Genomic DNA, 19,657 nt, shown 5'->3' on the forward strand with positions numbered 1-19,657 from the left:
GGAGAAAGAAATAATAACTAAAGAGAATTAAAAAAAATGAAAAATAAAAAGAATTAAGATATTAGTTTACCTCTTATTTATTCAGACCCTATTAAGTTATAAGATACTCTGAAAATAATTAAAAAAAACCGTCTAGATTATAAAACATTTGAACAAATCACACATAAATGATAATTAAGAACTTAAAAATAAAAATAGAAACAAAGGACTTAGTTTTTTATAACATAAATTACATTATAGGATATACATAAAATATAGTTAAATGATGGTTAATGTAGTGTCTACTTTGTATTTTGTCAACAAAAATGTTAAATTATGTTACGTTTTATTTAGTAGAAATTAAAATATATATATATATATATATATATATATATAATCAAATAAAATCACGTTAATTAAATAATTTTAAATAGTTTATTAAATAACAAGCTAAATTAGTTGAAAGCCTAAATTACAAATTAGAATCAGTATGTTCATATTTGATTATTTAATAAAGTATAAACATTATGTCAAAATTGAAATAAAGGAATTGTATGGGCACATTTTTTATCAACTTATTAACGATTAAAATATTTGTTTTAATTTACGTCTTGTGTATTTCTTAGATGCAGTTGGATGTAAATTATTATGGTCAAACACGAATAATAAGTTAACACACTTACTTGAAATTATAGTTAGCAAAATAAAAATCAACGTTATTTCGGGTCGGGTATTAAGGTTCATCTGCCATCGGAGCATTCCCCTCCTTCATAACACTCTCCATGGAAACGCTGGCGTTTCTTTCGGGTCGGGTATTAGGGTTCATCGATTTTTCATATTTGAATTTTGTGGTCTTGGTGGACTGTGATTAGGGTATTTTCGTTGAGGATTTGGAGAGATTTGACGGCGGAGGTGCAGGGAATGGTGGTGAATTGATCAGTGGCGGTGGTGGGGGTAGAGGTGGATTTGGGCGTTGAATGAGCCGCTAAAGAGGAGGTTCCCGGTGAGGGTAGGAGAGAGGATGTGGAAAGAGTTGGGTTGGATTTTAAAGAAGCAGTGGTGGTGGACGGTGGTTGATGGTGGTGGGATGAGGATGGAGATTGAGGATCGAAGGCTTGATCTAGAGGAGAAGAAAGAGTTAAAGGAATCTTGGTAAAATGAACATGAACATTTTTATTCTTACAAGTTCAAAAATGTATTCAAATGATAATAAACTGAAACCTAGAAACCCAACATACAAATATGATCATAAAGCATAGAATTTAAATGAATGGAGTTGGAATTAACAGAAATTATACATATTCATATGTTTGTTGGTTACAAAGCAAACTAATGATTCAAATTTCAGACATTTGTCACTTTATAAAAACAAACAGTCTGAATATTTCAGATTTCAGACTTAAGCATCATTAATTTTTAAATAATTTCAAATGGTTGAACTATTATTAAATAGATGAAATCATAACGATTGAGAGATGTCACATGTTGGTTTGAAATAACTATTAATATCCCTCAACTTTATTGTAACAATGGAGAGGTGAGATATTTGTCAATTAACATCTGTATGAATGTCAGAATTCTTTTCCCCACCAACAAAAACAAAAACAAAAACAAAAACGATTCATTACAGTAACCATATAAACATGATGCCCGCTGGCTAAGATGACTGTCGGTGCTCGTGTTTACGTGACTGACATGCAAACACAATTAAGCAGGCCTTTTGTTTTTTCCCTCCTTGCACTTTATTTTATCATTATCCGTAGCCAACCTAATCCCATGTAAATCGGGTCAAATGTGGATGCGGATAAGATCGTATCCTTGAGAAATTGTTTTGGCAGTGATGTTGACCTGCATTGCAATACCCCATATAATTAAACAAGTTTTAAAGTCTTTCTTAAATGGAGATTTCTTCAACAAAGTTAGCAGTATAAACCATATAAATCAGTTAATTAAGATATATATAAAAATACTGAGCATTTATTTATTATGTTATATATATATATATATATATAGAGAGAGAGAGAGAGAGAGAGAGGAGGGTCTTCTTTTAAAAAATCATGAAATTGTGATAATCTTTTCCATATAAGACTATGATTTAGAATATTGTTTAACATATTTTTGTTTCACGATGTGTATGTTTAACATGTACTCGGTTTACAATGTGAACATTTTTTACGGGACGTAAAAAATTTCGCATTATGAACTGAATATATATGAAACAAACACGTTGTAAAACAAATATATGTTAATCATACAACAAGTGCTATATTTCGATGGAAAAAAAAATCATGTGAAACAACACTTTAAGGTAGAAGTTACTCATGCATCTGACAAATTTTGGAGATTTCAAAAGTTCATTTTATTATGACCAATGTTTTATATTAGAAAACAATCAAAATATTCATTGAAACAGATATTCATTGGACCTGATAAAATGGTTGAGATTGGTTTGTATGATTTATATTAATAGTTGGGTTTTGTACATGAAATTGCCTCTATATACATAATATATGTAGAGAGAGGTTCAAATAAGTAGATAAGTGATTCTAACTCTTAGATCAAATGATCAAAAAAAATTAAAGGAAGGGTAATATGGTAACTAGAAAAAAGTGATGATGATAATCTCAATCTTGATCCTGTTAACATATTGATCACTTCATCATCATCATCGATGACAATAATGGTAGTCTACTCAGCGATATACGATCTCGATCCCATTAATGATTATATCAACGATTTCTCTCGATTCTTTCTTGATCATATATCGCAATTTTAGGTTATCAAATTTCTTTAAAAAAATCGACCAAATCTCGTCGTATTCTTTCAATATAAATCTGAATCCAGAAAGCGATTTTGAGCAAGATGTTAATTTGGATGCTAAAGTTATAATGCTATTTGTGAATCTAAGATTAATCTATTAATCAATAAAATAGTTCATATGTGAATTAATTAAAGAGTTCAAATTTGAATTGCACGGATTCACATATGAATATATAGTTCATATGTGAATCACACGAGTTCACGCTCAAATATTGACCGTACAACCAAATTATCTCCCGCATAGTTGCTACCATGCAACCAAATTTATCTGATGCTGCACAATTAGCCCTTCAAATATTGACCGTTAATATTTCAATGAAAGAGGTAGGCTCACTTCTCAACTTCTCAAATATTTAGCACTTCTCAGATAAACCTACGCCTGTATATAGAGAGGTATCAAATGAGACCCTTCATATTGTTATAACCAATGCAATCCTTCTTTTAATCTCAACCCTTCATCTATCCTTTTTTAAGGAGATTTTTATTTATTAATTTTTTAATAAAAGGGAAATTGTCTTTTTAATTTTCTATTAATTAATAAAAAAAACTAAAGCCCCTAATTCCGTGAAATGGTTTCTATCATAGATTTTTTTTATTAAGATTTTTTTTATTTTTTAAATTAAAAAATAATTTGGAAGATACATATCCAAAACAGTTTTAAATTTATTTATTATTTCACGGTCTTTTTGATTAATTTTAATTCTTTGTTCATCGATGGCTACTTTGATTTTGAACGGTTTCATCATACATGAACAATCAGAATATGCATACGTGCATATACGAACAATCAACAGATGCATATATATGCATATATGAATAATCAAAATATGCATATGTCCATATATGAACAATCAGCAGATGCATATATGCATATGTGAATGATCAAAATATATATTTCAGACTTCATATGTGACTTCTAACATCTTATCCATACATGACGAATGGGTGGCTTTTATTAACTTCATATATGAAATCGATGTATACTTGATCATGTCCTGTCCATCTTATTTTCATATGTATATTTGATCATGTCCATGTTATTTTCGTATATATATTTGATCATGTGCATTTCCTTTTCATATGAAACAGATGTATACTTGATCATGCATCTTGACCTGGGTTTTCTTACCAAATGCCGATTTCATGAACCCTGATTTCATTACTAGAAGCAATTTCATGATTTTTTTTTCACATACGCCTCTTTCAACATATTCACAACCATGATTTCATATATGTAAGGTTTAATCTATGATTATTTAGCGAATATGTCTGATAACTTAAAACGTCGTTCATTTTATACGATAATACATCAAAAATTACAACATAAAATAGCAAGCCAGAAACTTCACAAACGGATTCAGAACCACCACATGAAATTGCATCGATATCAACTTCCGAGAACATGTTCGGTTCATTGAAATCAGAAAAATGTCACTCACGAAAGGCTTATTCGCGATATTAGATAAATGAAATTTGTTGTCATTTGAGTAGTTAAAAATATGTGAAATCAAGAACAAATGAAAAATAGATTTGAAACTATGCAATATAAAAAAACGATTTTGAATAAAAATAATGAAAAATCATGGCTAGAAATATGATGCAAAATCGTTTCCAAAAATATGATGAATATTAATTGATATTCAAACCAAAATCGTTACCTACTTTTACGGGTTTCATTTTTAAATCAAAAAACTATTACCAATAGACAACAATACCCTTTTGATTTAAAAAAATTAAAAAGAAAAACTCCTCAATAAGATAAAGATCAATGGTTAAGATTAAAAGCTATTGGGTTGCATGGATTGCAATTTGATTTGTGTTTTATATAGAGAGAAAGGAGCGATAAAATGCAAGTCATCATCTTTTGTGTAAACCTTATAAATCAATTTTATCAATTCATTTTCTTAATCAATGGTCAATATTAAAATATGTTATATTAGGAAAGTAAAAAATAAAATAAAAGGTTTAATATTTAATCAAGAAATGGCAAAATTAGCAAACCATTGTTCGTCTCATTTTGGAAATTGATTTCATCAATAAAAATGTTTTGGAAACAGTATCTTATTTTTTTCGTTAGTGAAATGCGTTTCATTGTTCGTCTGTATAATGAGATTTGAGCCAGATAAGGATCAGTCAATGGAACATTTTTTAAAAATCTGAATAACATGTTTTCGTTAATAAAATTCGTTTCATCATTGAAATTAGTTTCATGGACACCACAATTCCAAAAACTGATTGACATTGTTTCAACAGTGAAAATTGTTGAAATGTTTCGTAACTAAAATGGAATAGGTTTCATGGTTTCTAACCAAGATGAACTCGGTTTTACATATGAAACTAAATATTGTTCAGTCAATGAAACATTTCAAGAACTGAATAATAATATTTCATTCATTTTTAAATTTGTTTCATGTTTTCTAACCAAAATGAAATCAGTTTCATGGTTTATAGCCAAGATGAAATTGGTTTTATTAATGAAAACAAATATGGTTCAATCAATGAAGCATTTCAAGACCATAATACTATTATTTCATTAATAAAAGTAGTTTCATGGTTCCTATTAAATTTTTTTGAAAACTTTATAACATAGTTTCATTAATGACATTTGTTTTACGAATGAAAACAAAACAATATATCAAAATCTGAAAAATATCACAACTATATTATTAATAAATTAGTAATTAATTGTGAATTGATAAAAAAAATGACAATTATTTTGTTACTATGACAATGAAATAAATAATTTCATAANAAACTAAATATTGTTCAGTCAATGAAACATTTCAAGAACTGAATAATAATATTTCATTCATTTTTAAATTTGTTTCATGTTTTCTAACCAAAATGGAATCGATTTCATGGTTTATAGCGAAAATGAAATTGGTTTTATTAATTAAATCAAATATGGTTCAGTCAATGAAATATTTCAAGACTTGAATACTATTATTACATTAATGAAAGTAGTTTTATGGTTCATAACCAAAATGAAATTAGTTTCATTTTTGTAACATTTTGAAAATTGTATAACGTAGTTTCATTAATAACATTTGTTTTACGAATGAAAACAAAACAATATATGAAACTATTTCACTGTTTTTTGAATGAATTTATGAGACTACTTGTCATCTTGAATGAAAGATGGATCCTTTGACATGGTGTTGTGAACCATATATGAAACTATTTCATTTATAGTTATTGAAACATGATTAGACTGTTAATTATTTGTAATCAAACTGATTTTAGAAGTATAGTTTTATAATTTATATTTTAGGAGTATAATTTAATAAAAAAATATAAAATATTAGTGGTAATAATTATACATTAAAATAAATTGATTTACAGTTTCCATAAAAACAATTACTATATTTAATTTTTTATATTTGAAAACAATTAAAACATCACCAAGATTAACAATTATAAAGTAAAATGACATTCATACTCTTATTCATTAAAAATAAGGAATAAAATATGTAATTTTTCTATTGATTGAAATTGGTTTCTATAGTTTATATTAAATAGACACTTTGTAATCTAATCCCCCTATATATATATATATATATATATAAAATGAAAACTCAAATAATAAAGTAAAATATTATAAAAAGATTTATACGTAAATAATTGAAAAAGTTTTTTAAGAATGCATATATAAATGGATATAAATAATTTGTAATAATAGTATACATGTTCATTTCTTTAAATAGATTTTTTTTAGAATTTATAACTGTTTGACACAAACAGTTGTTGAATAGTTCGATGCATTATGATTAAAAGACTCTCATAGTATAATGTAAAATGAAATATAATTATTTGGTAATTATTTACAAGGAAATTAGAACGCTAAGGGTGCGTTTGGTACGCAGACAGGACAGGACAGAACATGACAGGACAGGACAGGACATGTGTTCAACGTTTGGTAAGACATGACAGGATAGGACAGAACATGACCGAACTGGTTAAAATGACCAATTTACCTCCAGTGACATTTCAAGTACATAACTACATATCAGACGAAACAATAGGAAAAATCGAGTGTGTTGAGAAACAGTAGGCAAAATCGATTTATCAATCCAAACAGTARGCAAAATCGATTTATCAATCGAAACAGTAGGCAAAATCGATTACCAGCTATGAAGATCGATGGAGATGGAGGAGACGGTGGATGCTGTGAAGAAATCGATGCTATGAAGAAGACGACGAAACAGTAGGCAAAATCCAAACACCCGGTTCATGATTCAACTAAAAATACACAATCAATAAAAAAATCATTTCGAATTTCATCAAATAGAACAAACCCCAGTTCGTGAAATCCAAATAGAACACATAGAAAATCGAGAGAAATTGACCGTACCTTTGTTCTTGGATGCTGTGAAGAAATCGATGGAGATGGAGGTCTCCAATGAAGAAATCGATGGAGATGGAGATGGAGATCGAGATCGATGGAGATGGAGATGGAGATCGAGATCGATGGAGATGGAGATTGATGGAGATGGAGGTGGACTGTGAAGAAATCGATAGAGATGGAGATCGATCGAGATGAAGGTCTCCTGTGAAGAGATCGATGGAGATGAAGGTCTCCTGTGAAGAGATCGATGGAGATGAAGGTCTCCTGTGAAGAAATCGATGGAGCTGGAGATCGATGGAGAAGAAGACGACGAAGATGGAGATGGAGATCGATGGGTATATTTGTAAAATATGTCTTATTCCACTTAGTTCCAGGGGGTGAGGGTGAACAGGCTTGTCCCATACGTGTTCCACTTAGTTCCATTTAGTTCCACTTAGAAACACACCAAACATAGGACAAGTGTGTCATGTCCTGTCCCACCCTGTTCCACGTACCAAACGCACCCTAAATGGTTAAGAGAGGTATAGGATACAAAATTTTTCTGAGGATTTTAAAACCATTAAGAGGTAAACCTTTTTTTTGCCAAACAAGATTTTCCTCTTAATGATTCAAAGGTTGCCTCTTAGTGAAACTATTAAGAGGTAAACAAACAACCCGTTTCCCTATATGTTTTCTCACGATATTTAATCCTCCTAATATAACTATAATGCAATATCATTACAATAAAACTTGACTTTTTAAAACAGCATTATAAGACATTTTTAAGCAAATATAACTTAATACTCATGATTAGATTCAGTCGATATTGACATCAATTGTGACAAAAAAACTTGTTGACAATAACCATAACATGATCAAATTATGACAACCAGAGGTGAGAAATTGATTTCCCTTTTCGGCAAGATGTCAAACAATCCAACGCCATCTCCTTCAGCTGCTTCTCAATATCTTCCATAGGGAGGCATGCATCTATCATCTGTTCAACATATTTTAATCAATATCAATGACCCAACATTTGACGTAACAAAAAATGGTTTTGATCACAATTAAGATTTAAAACTCGTACACTCGTATGCAGCATCAGATACGTCTCACAAATTGATCAAAAGGATTTCAAATCACAAACGTTCAAAATTCACTTGTGGAGGACACTAAGGGGTCATTTGCCAAATACTTACCAGGTAAAAACTTAACGGCAAGAGTTACCAAACTTACTCACCTTATTGGGTAACATTTCCGGCAATGAAAATAGATTGATGATAACCGTTTATCACCTGGTAAGTGGTTACTGTTGATCCTTGACTTCCCCCTAATCAGGTAAGATTCTTGGTCCTTGTTAAGGTGCTATACTCACCTGGTTAGTGTTTGGTGAATAACCCCCGAGTTCTAGACGAATCAAATATTTTCAAAACGTTGTTACCTTCCATGATGCATCACTGAGCATTTTATAATGCAGGGCAACATTCTGCTGAAACTCCAGCTGCTCATATCGCTCACCTCCATAACCTCCTCTTTCAGCAGCTTTCTACAATATTCATCATTTGAGAAAGTTATCAACATAAACATAAACACACACAAACACAGATGTGTGTGTGTGTATATAGGCAAAGGATCGTGTGAGAAGGGAAGTTATGGTGACAAGAATACGAAGAGATCTAAACCCTTGATCACTTTCAATCTCATGCTCACCCATGAATTGCACTTCAGAAGATAATTGATTCGCACCTCATTAGTGTCGACATTCAATTAGGATTGATCCAAGAGGGGAAATATCTTCTTACGTTTCTCACCATAACTTCTCTTCTCACCGGAACCCAACCCTATATATACATATAATTTATAAGTTAGATTCAGTAGCTAAGAAGAGTTACCTCTGGAGGTATGTCAAGGTACACCACCAGGTCAGGTGCCAGCAGCCCCACCTCAGGAGCCTGCACAACAATCAAAACCACGTGTTTCAAAAGCACTCATAACCAGGAAAAGAGGAGGAAGTCTTGATTTTCACCTTACACCATTCAATATCAAGCCCTTTGGCAGCTGAGAAAGCCACCCCTGAATAAGAATAGCGGTCAACAATCAGGGAAGTGCCACTTTTAAGCTTAGCTTCCATCAAAGATCTGGAAATCATCGATAAAACTTTAGTATATTCACTGACTACATCAACAGTTACTACATGCCTCAAATAGAAAAAAGAAACATCAACACCTTTCCACACTGTTTGTTTTTTCTATGTTTTTCCTGTTTTAATAATTAAATCAGAAACAGAAGTTTTGTATTGTGTTTAACAATTCATAAACCTCAAAAGGTATTATCAAGAAAGAAGCATGTGCAGATAAATAAATGTCAATGGCCATGACAGCTCAATGTGCCTCGATGTAGTTGTGAAGTCAAAGATAAGTCAAGTATAGGCTTGCCCCAGCCTGCAGAGGCTTACATTAACGATAGAAATAATGTCTGATTCCAATAATGGCTACAAGGATGGATGCTTAATGACACACGGCTAAAAATATTTTGCTGTCCAAGCTTTTAGTGTGGTTTGCTATGGGTAATTTAAATAATTAAAAATGATCATACAAGCAGCATTAATATGACTGAAACTTGTCCCAGAAGTCTACTATGAACATATACAAAGGGGTTGCACATAGTTGTCAATTTGTCAACTAAAGAAATAAAGGATATACAAGTTTCGTAAATCAGAAACCAAATAATAGTCTTGTTTCAACTTCAACTTTTCGTAAAATTAGTATGTGTAAATATAAAATAGAAGAAGCAAAAACTCTAGTGATGTACAAACCAAAATATAGTTATACTAATCACCAGACTTGCTCAGTTGCATTTGCCCGATTCAGCATTTTTATAACTTCATCGGATACCAACAAAAAGAACATTTCTATTCATGCGGGTACAGGTAAGGTTTGGGCCAATAAACTCCACAGCAAATCCACAAAACAGCATGACTAAGATGCAAAATCCAAGGTAACTAATAAAGAACCATAAAAAATGATCTGATCTGGTGACAAACCGGCTTGATTCCAATCCACAAATGGGATTCCCATGATTTGTTTCATGAAATAAATTAGATTGTAAGATTCCAAATGTGAACCAAAGAATTTTCACAACTGCAACATGATGAGAATTGAGACATGTAAGAATACTACGGAATGGCCTTTCGAAATTTCCAATAAACATGCAACCAAAACAGCTTGGTGGGAATATGTATTCTAGTTAGTTTTCAAGACAAGATTAACCAAGTAGATATGATAGTAGATATGATAAGAGCGATTTCAAGAAGATAGGAAGAACAAAACGGTCTAAACTAACCTTTTCTCCCAACGATTTGCACTAAAGAGTAGGTGAATCGTGTGATCATCCAACTGAGATTGATTGGAAAGATAGGAGGAGATCATTTTTCCCACAGCAGTATCTCTATCTGGAAACCGCCATGATTCTACTGGATACCCAAGACCAGTCAAGTACGAGAGGAGCCTACCAGACTGTGAGGTCTTCCCACTTCGATCCAAACCTTCCAAAACAACAAGAGCACCTCTTGCCTCACTGTGGTGATTAATTTCCATGTGAACTTTTCTGGATGAGCAATTGAATGAAAACCGTTGTGCAGCTACAGTTCCACAATTTCTACAGCAAAAAAAGGTTTTGTTCAACAGAAACTGCATCAGCATGACAACAATCAACTTCAGAAAATCATAAGGAATTCACCCATTATCAATACCTTGCAAATTATTTTTTTGAAGGCCTTGATCATACATTTGTAAAAATATAAAAATATGATTTTTAAGGATAAGCCACGTAAAAACTCAAAAAAATGTAAATTGCATGTGTTGCTCAGGTGGCTGGGGTTTTCTAGGGATAACCTAGAAGTCCTAAATGCACATCTCATGCTTGCTTATTGTCAAGTGAATTAGCATGTGTATAATTAATAAAAAAAACAAAAGTTTCAACTATCTTGTGTGATTTTCTGTGTCTTTCATGCAAATTTGAATTGTATAAATAACTGGATCCCTAATCCCATAATTGCTTGGAAATCATATTTTGTGTGTGGTTTTGAAACATACCCACACTGGTGTTTTGTATTAGGATATGGTGTCCAGCTTCTGTTGATGGTTGAAAAAAAGATGATCATGAGTTCTTATATGGTTCAACTAAAGGGTAATATCAACTTCAATAATGTATAGACAGTAATCTCTAAAAGAAATATTAACTTACAAAAACTTAGACAGAGTGAGATTGCAAGCATGCATGTTCTCCAACCCCACAACTGAATTTAAAAAAAGATTGCATCTTTAGACAACAGGAAACAACCCAAATTACACTTGTTAAATGAATGTAAAGCGAGCATACAGAGCAAAATATAACAAGTAAATTAGTGACTTCCCTCACTCAAGGATTCGATTATGTTCAACTTTGACTACAAATCACCTATGTCCCACCGAAATGAGTACATGTAAGTGCAACTAACTACAACCTTAAGATTCCATCATATGTCCATTTTCACTAAGAGGCTGTTTGGTTGGTTTCTATTTAGTCTTGAATGGATAAAGTTGTCTGTGTGGATTAATCTATCTGCATAGATTGGGAAGGTTTTTGTTTGGAAAGGTTTTTTTCATAGACAGAATGAGCGTGTTTTTTTATTGAGAGGCAGGTATGGAAAAAAACTTGAATGTCTGCATGAAGCCCCCCCCTGAAACTTACTGAATAAGCCACTTTCTATATCATTAAGCCACTACCAAACAGTCATGTATAGCTGACTGAACAACAAGCTGTGAGCCCATTAAGCTCATTGGGCTGCTAACAAACAGGCCCTAAGTTATTCCTTCTCAATTTGTAGATCTTATCTTCGTTTATCCTATGAGAATATGTGGAATCGCATTCGATTATTTCATTACTCTCCAAAAGAACTCTCGAGAGGAGATAAATAAGGTTCCAACATATCTTTAGGAGAATAGGCCCAAGTCTTTGTTTATGTGTGCTTGTGACACATGTAAATTGATGAAAAGGAATTCAAGTTAAAAGTTAACTTTGTATCTTAATAACAAAAGCAATAAATCAAACAGGTAACATCCACAATTCTATGGCAAACAAACAAAAAGGAAGCGTTCTTTAAAATTTCATTACATCAAAGTTCATATTTTGCTTCTCTCTGCAATGCACTGGCCATGAATAAAATAGAACCCCCAAAGCTCTATCTATGCAACTATACCAAACATAAGAGCAGTAACAAAAAACAAAAGTACACAAGGATTATGAGCCTTCAAAGATGCTCATAAAGATTACATAACACTCTGCATTTGTAACACCCGAATCCAGATATCTACGACATAATCCACCTACAAAAAACTGACAGCATTCAAAGCACTTACTCTAACATACTAACAGTGGCGGACCAGGATTTTTGTTGAGCTTGTGCACCACTGCACCTTTAAATTGAATCAAATCCCCGCAAAACCATTCGATCTGATTTTAGCCGAATTCCTCCTTCGAGGGATTTTACAGGCTTTTTGGTTGATTTCAAGGGATTTTTTTAAAGTTTTTTGATTGATTTTGAGGAGTGTTTTTAAGTTTTATGGTTGATTTCGAGGGACTTTTTTTGGTTCTTTTTGCTTATTTTCCAGAGAATTTTTCGGTGTTTTAGTTGATTTCAAGGGACTTATTCAGTTTTTTGGGTTGATTTTGTATAATTTCTCAACTTTAAGGATTTGATTCCCGTTATCATTTACTTTTTTTCTTCTAGGTTTCAAATTTTGTTTCTTTATGCATCTAGGATTTTAGTACTAAATAGGATGCTTTGCTTTACAAATTAAAATTAGCAAACCGAACTTAAAGAACCCTAGATTGATTCAACAAATTAACATCAACAATACAACAACTAACGTTGAGAAAACTAAAATTAAGTTAAGAAAATTAACATCAATTCAATAGATATAAGGCAAATCTAGGGCAAAAATGTAAGTCAAAAATCAAAACTCAATAATTCAAGTTTAAAAACTCAAAACAAACAAATAAATCATGTAAAAAAATCATTTAAAATCATGTAAACATAACTATATACCATTATAACTAATCAATTTAGGGCAAATGACTAATATCAAATTTTAGGACAAAAATTTAAATTTAAGTTAGCTTTTAGGACAAAACCTGAATAAGAGATTGAGAGAGTGGCCGAGGAGTGTGAGATCCTAAGAGAACTGATTAGATCGCCGAACAGAGGTGAGGGCGCTGGGCGCTGTGGGTGCTGAGCAGAGTGTGAGGGGGAAGAAGGGCAGATATGAGAGCTCGGCGCCTGTTTAAAAATTTTAGTTTTTAAGACTTTGAAAGACGCGCTCACGTATTGTTGACGGTTGCCGAATGGTTAAGTGGTTAGAATAATTAAGAGAGGACAAAGATTGAAGAAACCCTCTGAATTATTTAGGGGAGCCTAGCCCCTAAATCGTTAAGAGCCTTTTGTAATCATTAAGATGTTTTTTTTTTTTCCAAACAACCCTTATCTTTTACTGATTAAGAAGTTAACTCTTAATGTCATATCTTATCGATTAAGAAGTTGGTTCTTAATATCACCATTAACAACCAAATAAACAACTCCTTAAAAAAGAAAATCAGAAATTATAGTTTGGCCCTCTATCTTTATGTTTTTGCAATTTTGCTTAATTACTTGCATATTTCACAAAAATGATACCTGAAAAATGAAGTTTTTAAGTTTGTCCCTTCATTTTTAAGTTCGGTGCACCTTTACTCCTTCTATTTCTCAAATATCTTGTAGCACCCCTCAATCTTTAATAGGTGTACCTTTCATACCCCAAAAAACTTTCTCCTTTCAATTTTAGGTTGAGCAACGGTGCTCAAAACCCCTCTCCCTTGGCTGTAGGTTTGCCTCTGCATGCTAACACAGAAGAAACCCATAAAAACTCATAACCTAAAGAGGCCACGAGATTAGAAAAACATTGTAAATTAAAAAAGTATCCAGTAAATCATAGCTAAATTGGACAATCGTAGCTTAGATAACTAAGCCATGAGCAAAGAGCGGTAAATACTCATAAGGCTCATGAACATGTCCAACGTAACTATTCTCAAAATGTAACTGATCAAATTCCATTAAAACCTTAAATGCCCAAGTAACATGAGAAACAAGACTTACTATTGTTTCAGTAAAATCTTTGACATACTCGCAAATGGTTTAGAACCAACATACAAAAATCACTCTATGTTGTCACAAGAATGGGCAAGATTATAACTAGGAAACGGTGTATTTAATGCAAGGCTAGACAAAGCAATATATAAGAAGCAGATATAAAACATGCCTAGTTTCAATAAAATATAACCAATAAAACGAGTTAGGTTGTTTGTTTATTTGTTTGTTTGTATGGATTGTATGTAATTAAGCTAACTTGTTGTGCTCGATGAATAAATGACAAAATGACCATTTTACCCCCCTTTTTTAATTAGACTCATGTTTTTCGTAACGTATGTTTGCCCCTGTAGGTAGAAGTTGGGTTAAACTCGACCAATCCAAACGTCACATTTTGGGTTTGGGTTAGATTATGCTTTGATTTTATATATTTATTTTTAACGGATTAAGATTTTTCAAGCCGCACTAGTTAGATTGGGTTGTTAAATGTTGTCAAACCAAACAACCCAACCCATGTGGACCCCTAATTTCTTGTGTTCAAAGCTAAATCGAACTCTCGTCATTTATCAAACAATCTTGCCCAAAAACGTGTGTGTGCGATTTGTAATTATATATTGTTATGTTTTTTTTTAAGTATATAATATTTATATAAGACAAATAGAACAAAAAAAATTCACACACACTCCTCACATTTGATGAAGTTTGAACCCTTGTCATGCTAGGAGGTCAATGACTCACATACCACTAGGCCAAAGACCCTTTGGTTGTATGTTGTTATGTTGAATTAGCTATGATCTCAACCATGTGAATGATGAGTGAAATTACAAACTCGTTACTTGATTCCATGCTCCCATCTTTTAATTCAACTGAACCACTCAATTCCAATCGAACCACTCAATGGTAAATGCAGTAAAACCTATATAATATGAAACAATGCAAATGTCAATGTTAAAAGTCGCAAAATCATTGCCTTATTGGCTTGTATAATACATTGCCATCCTATATGAATTCAAACTTTGAATCTTGTTTCATGATTTGTTCAGTTTTATATCACTTTTGTTTTGATTTTTATGGTTATGTTTGGTTTCAAGATAACGAGATAGTCATCAATTATACAAGGTAAAATGTTATATTAATATAGTTTTAGCGTTTTATCAAATAGTTTTATACAGTTCAATGTGTTGCTTTAATAAACTGTATACATATTCACATGTGAATATACTATTATGTTCAATATAATTTAGATTTTTAAATAGAAAGTCAATTTATGTGATTTATCCGCTAGTTATGGTTAGTTCTATTTAGTTCAAATATGAAGTTTTAAGAAATTATATATGCTATAATAACTTGTGAGCTTGAATTCTAAGGTATTTACGTCAACAAATAATACACGATGTTTAATAATAAAAAAAGTTTATATGTAGTAATGATAGTTGAAAATACAAGTATGAGTTTACTAAAATGCGTTATAACTAGCGAAGCTAACATTATTAGAAAAAAAATTGGTGCAATGACTATATGTATGTCATTATGGTTCAAAACTGCATACATACATACATACATACATACATACATACATACATACATATATATATATATAGGAGTGTTCAAATAAAAACATGTTTCATTTTATGTAAACCATGTAAACCAATCTCATCCATCCATTTTCTTGATCAATGACCAAGATTCGTTTATTTTATTTTAGGAAATTAAAAATATATATATATATTAAAATTTTATTTTATTTCAACAGTAAAGACAAAAATGGTAAACAAAATTTAACATTTGGTAACATCATTCTCAATATTAATGACACTATTTTCATTTTTTAAAACAATATATTATTTTTAACTTTAAATCACATATAAAAAAAATTAATATAACACACTATATTCAATTATATGGAGTGAATCGTTTTAAATTTTGAATTATATTATATGAACGAAATTGGTTTCACCATGAAAATGTTTCGGTTCACATAATTTATTTGCAACAAGACCCGGTTTCACGTTCATGAAACCTGTTTCATTTTCCTTTTCATAATTTATTTTCAAAATGCACCGGTTTCATTTTCCTTTTCATCAACAAAATGGATCAACTACACCATCAATGCAACGGTTTCACCATAAAAATGTTTTGGTTCACCTAATTTRTTTGCAACATGAACCGGTTTCACGTTCATGAAACYTGTTTCATTTTCCTTTTCATAATTTTTTTTCAAAATGCACAGTTTTCATTTTGCTTCTCATAAAAAAAGATTAACTACACCATCAATGCGACGGGTTCACCATAAAAATGTTTCGGTTCACCTAATTTCTTTGCAACATGAACCGGTTTCACGTTCATGAAACATGTTTCATTTTGTGGATTTTTTTTGTTCATCTACGTTTTGATGATTTCATTATATAATTCAATTGTTTCATCAAGACACATTTCCTGATTATAACTCATGACAATATATAAAATCCAAAATTTTAATATTTTAATATAATTTAATATTTAAATGTTACCATTTATACAATTTTCTTTATTACGTTTTCTTAATTAAGATTTATTAATAACTTCTATATTTAATAGAAAATATTGTAAATGATCGAAATACTCTTATTGATTAAATTTAATTAGAAAAAAAAAGAATTTTTCTATTGATCGAAATTGGTTTACACGATTTCTTAGAAATGCACGATTTTTATTTGAACGTGCCCATATATATATATATATATATATGTCGTATATGTATTTACATATACCAGTATGGTGTATTTTTATATAGTAACGATGGGTCTGTGAAGAAAAATTAATTAAAATAGTCATTTTGGCTACAAGGTTTCATCTTTTAAACCATCTATCTCCAATAATTACATGAATGTCACTATGTTCGCAATGTTCAAGTCCGCAGTTTGCGGACGTAGCTAAACGACAAAAAATGACTATTTTAATTAATTTTCTTTTGTAAAATAAACCATTTATTATATATTTTAATAGGTCAAACACATGTTTTAAAAAATGTAAATTCAAAAATACTTGGCAAACAAAGCAAGGATAAGAATATATGTATAAGTAACGGTCAACGGGTGTGTAGCTTAATTGATAAACGGACATAGCGACTGTATTCAATTATACACAACAAGTTTAAAGAGCTGTTTACCTAAATGCTTACCCGGTAAGTGTTTACACATAGGACTCCACACTATAATTTATTTGGATGAGTAAGATTTTAGTACATCAAAACGTATTGAATGCAACAATTTACCGGGTAAGCGCTTACCTGGGTAAGAGTCGTAATATTTATTTACCAGGTAAGACTCTCTATTCTTCTCACCTTACCTGGTAGGATTCTTGGTATTTGTCATGTTCATCCGATAAGAAAATTTATTCGGTAAACACTTACCAAGTAAGCGTTTAGTAAACGACCCTTAAGTTTGTATTCTTCGAGAAATGAGTTTGAACCGTCCGTTAATCTTAACTGTTGAGTCATATATGAATCACTTCCACACATATGGTTCCGTGTGAGATTTCTGTTACAACAATTTGCTCAAATATGTATCAAGAATATAGGACTAAATCCTTACTAAAAAAGATAATAACAGGGTTAATTTAGTAACTTTTTAAAGTAAAGGGACTAAACCTAGAACCGCATCATAGTTGTAGGAAAAAGCAACACGCCATTGACGTGGCCCACAATAATTGGCTAGAACTGAAGGGTGATTGACACCGTTGATTCTGAAGTCGACGTTAATCAACGGACTTGATCTATAGAAAGTTGATGAGAGCGAATATATCCTCACACTATAAAACTCCCCAAGAAAGAAGGAGCGCTGCATCGCTTTGCCTCTCCCCAAAAGGGCTGGAAGCATTCACCTCTGATCGCCGGACGACGGAGTGCTCGTTGATCGAACCTATCGGAAAAATTCAGCGCCATCATCTGTCGCTCTCACCGAGTTCATTTACTAGGGTTTGAAGTTTGGAATTCTACGTTCTTCAAATTCGTGAACTGCAATTTCTGCAAAGATATTTTACTTCCACTGCTATTTAGTTCATAAGTCATGTTTTGGATCTGAATTAAGCTTCGTTTTCTAGCTGAAGTGTTCGTATAGGAAATTATGTCTCTGTGAACACGAGAGGTTCTTGGCGGTAAGATCAGGGTTTTTCCTTTGGCCACTGCGTGTATGTGTGTCTTTGTGAGTGTGTGTGTGTGTATATATATATATTTGTATTATTAACTTAATTTGTGGTTGGGTTGAGTTATGCGTAACCCAATTTCAACCGTATTAATTGACGGTTTGACGGTGTTTAACCGGTCTTTCATGAACTTCCAAGACGTGAAGAAGAAGAATTTGACACTTTTTAATCGATAGAATTTTGCATTTGGTGTAAGGTGTTAGTAGAATTATGGCAAAGGACACACTTCCTGATGCTTATTCTGGTGGATTTCTTTCCACCATCGAATCAGACAAAGCTGCTACTTCTGGATTGTGCCATATGAATATATCTGATAATGGGGCTTCAACTGATTCCAAGAGGAAATGGATGGAGTTGAGATCTGCATTGCCTGATGGTCTTATTGCATCACCTGTTCATATTATCCCTTTGTCAAAGCTGCCATTTGCTGAGAGAAACAAGTGGTTGCTTAAATTTAGAATGGAAGTCAGAAGAGACTTGACCTCCATGGTGCTCGTGCTCTTAGTGTTTGAAATGCCCAAAAAGCACGGCATCAAGGAACCGTGATGAAATCTTTATAACCCGAGAAAAGAATGCAATTGACTGCAATCGGAACAAGTTTACTGCAAATGGAGGTTTGGGTTTCAACCAAGTTGTAAGCAAACAGCGTGAGATCTTATTGAAGAAGCTGATGTCGCACACAGTGGCGGACGCAGAAAAATATATTGTAGGGGGCACTCCCGACAATTTTTTTTGGAAATGCATGACCCTGTCCATATCGCAAACCAGTGGCGGACGCAGAAATTTTTTTTTGGAAATGCCTAATTGCCTACAAAATTACCCACAAAATTAATAAACAAAATTAACCTAAAATACCTAACCTATAGCATTTACCAATTATCAATTACCACAAAATTAACCAACAAAATTAACCTAAAGCATTTACCAATTACCATAAAATTAACCTAAAATAAATACCTAACCTAAAGCATTTACCAATTACTAATTACCACAAAATTAACCTAAAGCATTTACCAATTACTAATTACCACAAAATTAACCTAAATAACTACTAATTGAAGTTGGAAATTAGAAATTAACCAACTTAATTAACCTAAAATCCCTAAAGTAAAACATTTACCAATTACCATAAAATTAACCAACAAAATTAACCTAAAATAAATACCTAACCTAAAGCATTTATCAATTAC

The 19,657-nt window shown here is 31.8% G+C and overlaps 1 protein-coding gene across 4 annotated transcripts; it reads right to left on the minus strand.

Annotated features, from left to right (window-relative positions):
- Window positions 1-7,861: 7,861 nt before the first annotated feature.
- LOC112518708 (thymidylate kinase) lies at window positions 7,862-13,430 on the minus strand. 4 transcript variants are annotated; one of them, XM_025126501.1, is made up of 7 exons: window positions 13,298-13,417; window positions 11,369-11,420; window positions 10,466-10,780; window positions 9,150-9,261; window positions 9,016-9,075; window positions 8,565-8,669; window positions 7,862-8,120 (listed from the first exon to the last, which is right to left on the minus strand). In XM_025126501.1, exons 2-7 carry the CDS (start codon window positions 11,401-11,403, stop codon window positions 8,004-8,006), a joined length of 744 nt encoding a protein of 247 aa, XP_024982269.1. In that variant the 5' UTR covers window positions 11,404-11,420; window positions 13,298-13,417; the 3' UTR covers window positions 7,862-8,003. The 4 variants fall into 4 exon arrangements, with proteins under 4 accessions (XP_024982269.1, XP_024982275.1, XP_024982284.1 ...); XM_025126507.1 differs by lacking the exon at window positions 11,369-11,420 and having other exon boundaries at window positions 13,298-13,430; XM_025126516.1 differs by lacking the exon at window positions 11,369-11,420 and having other exon boundaries at window positions 10,466-10,812.
- Window positions 13,431-19,657: the final 6,227 nt, after the last annotated feature.

The sequence above is a fragment of the Cynara cardunculus genome (genome assembly GCF_001531365.2).
Source record: "Cynara cardunculus var. scolymus isolate 2C chromosome LG 1, CcrdV1, whole genome shotgun sequence".
Classification (NCBI taxonomy): domain Eukaryota; kingdom Viridiplantae; phylum Streptophyta; class Magnoliopsida; order Asterales; family Asteraceae; genus Cynara; species Cynara cardunculus.

Coding starts and splice junctions, on each gene's coding strand:
- LOC112518708 (XM_025126501.1), bottom strand. CDS start 11,403: ATGCATGCTTGCAATCTCACTCTGTCTAAGTTTTT. Junction 10,781..11,368: donor CTCACTCTGTCTAAGTTTTT/GTAAGTTAATAT, acceptor TTTTTGCTGTAG/AAATTGTGGAACTGTAGCTG. Junction 8,670..9,015: donor ACCTTGACATACCTCCAGAG/GTAACTCTTCTT, acceptor TGAATATTGTAG/AAAGCTGCTGAAAGAGGAGG.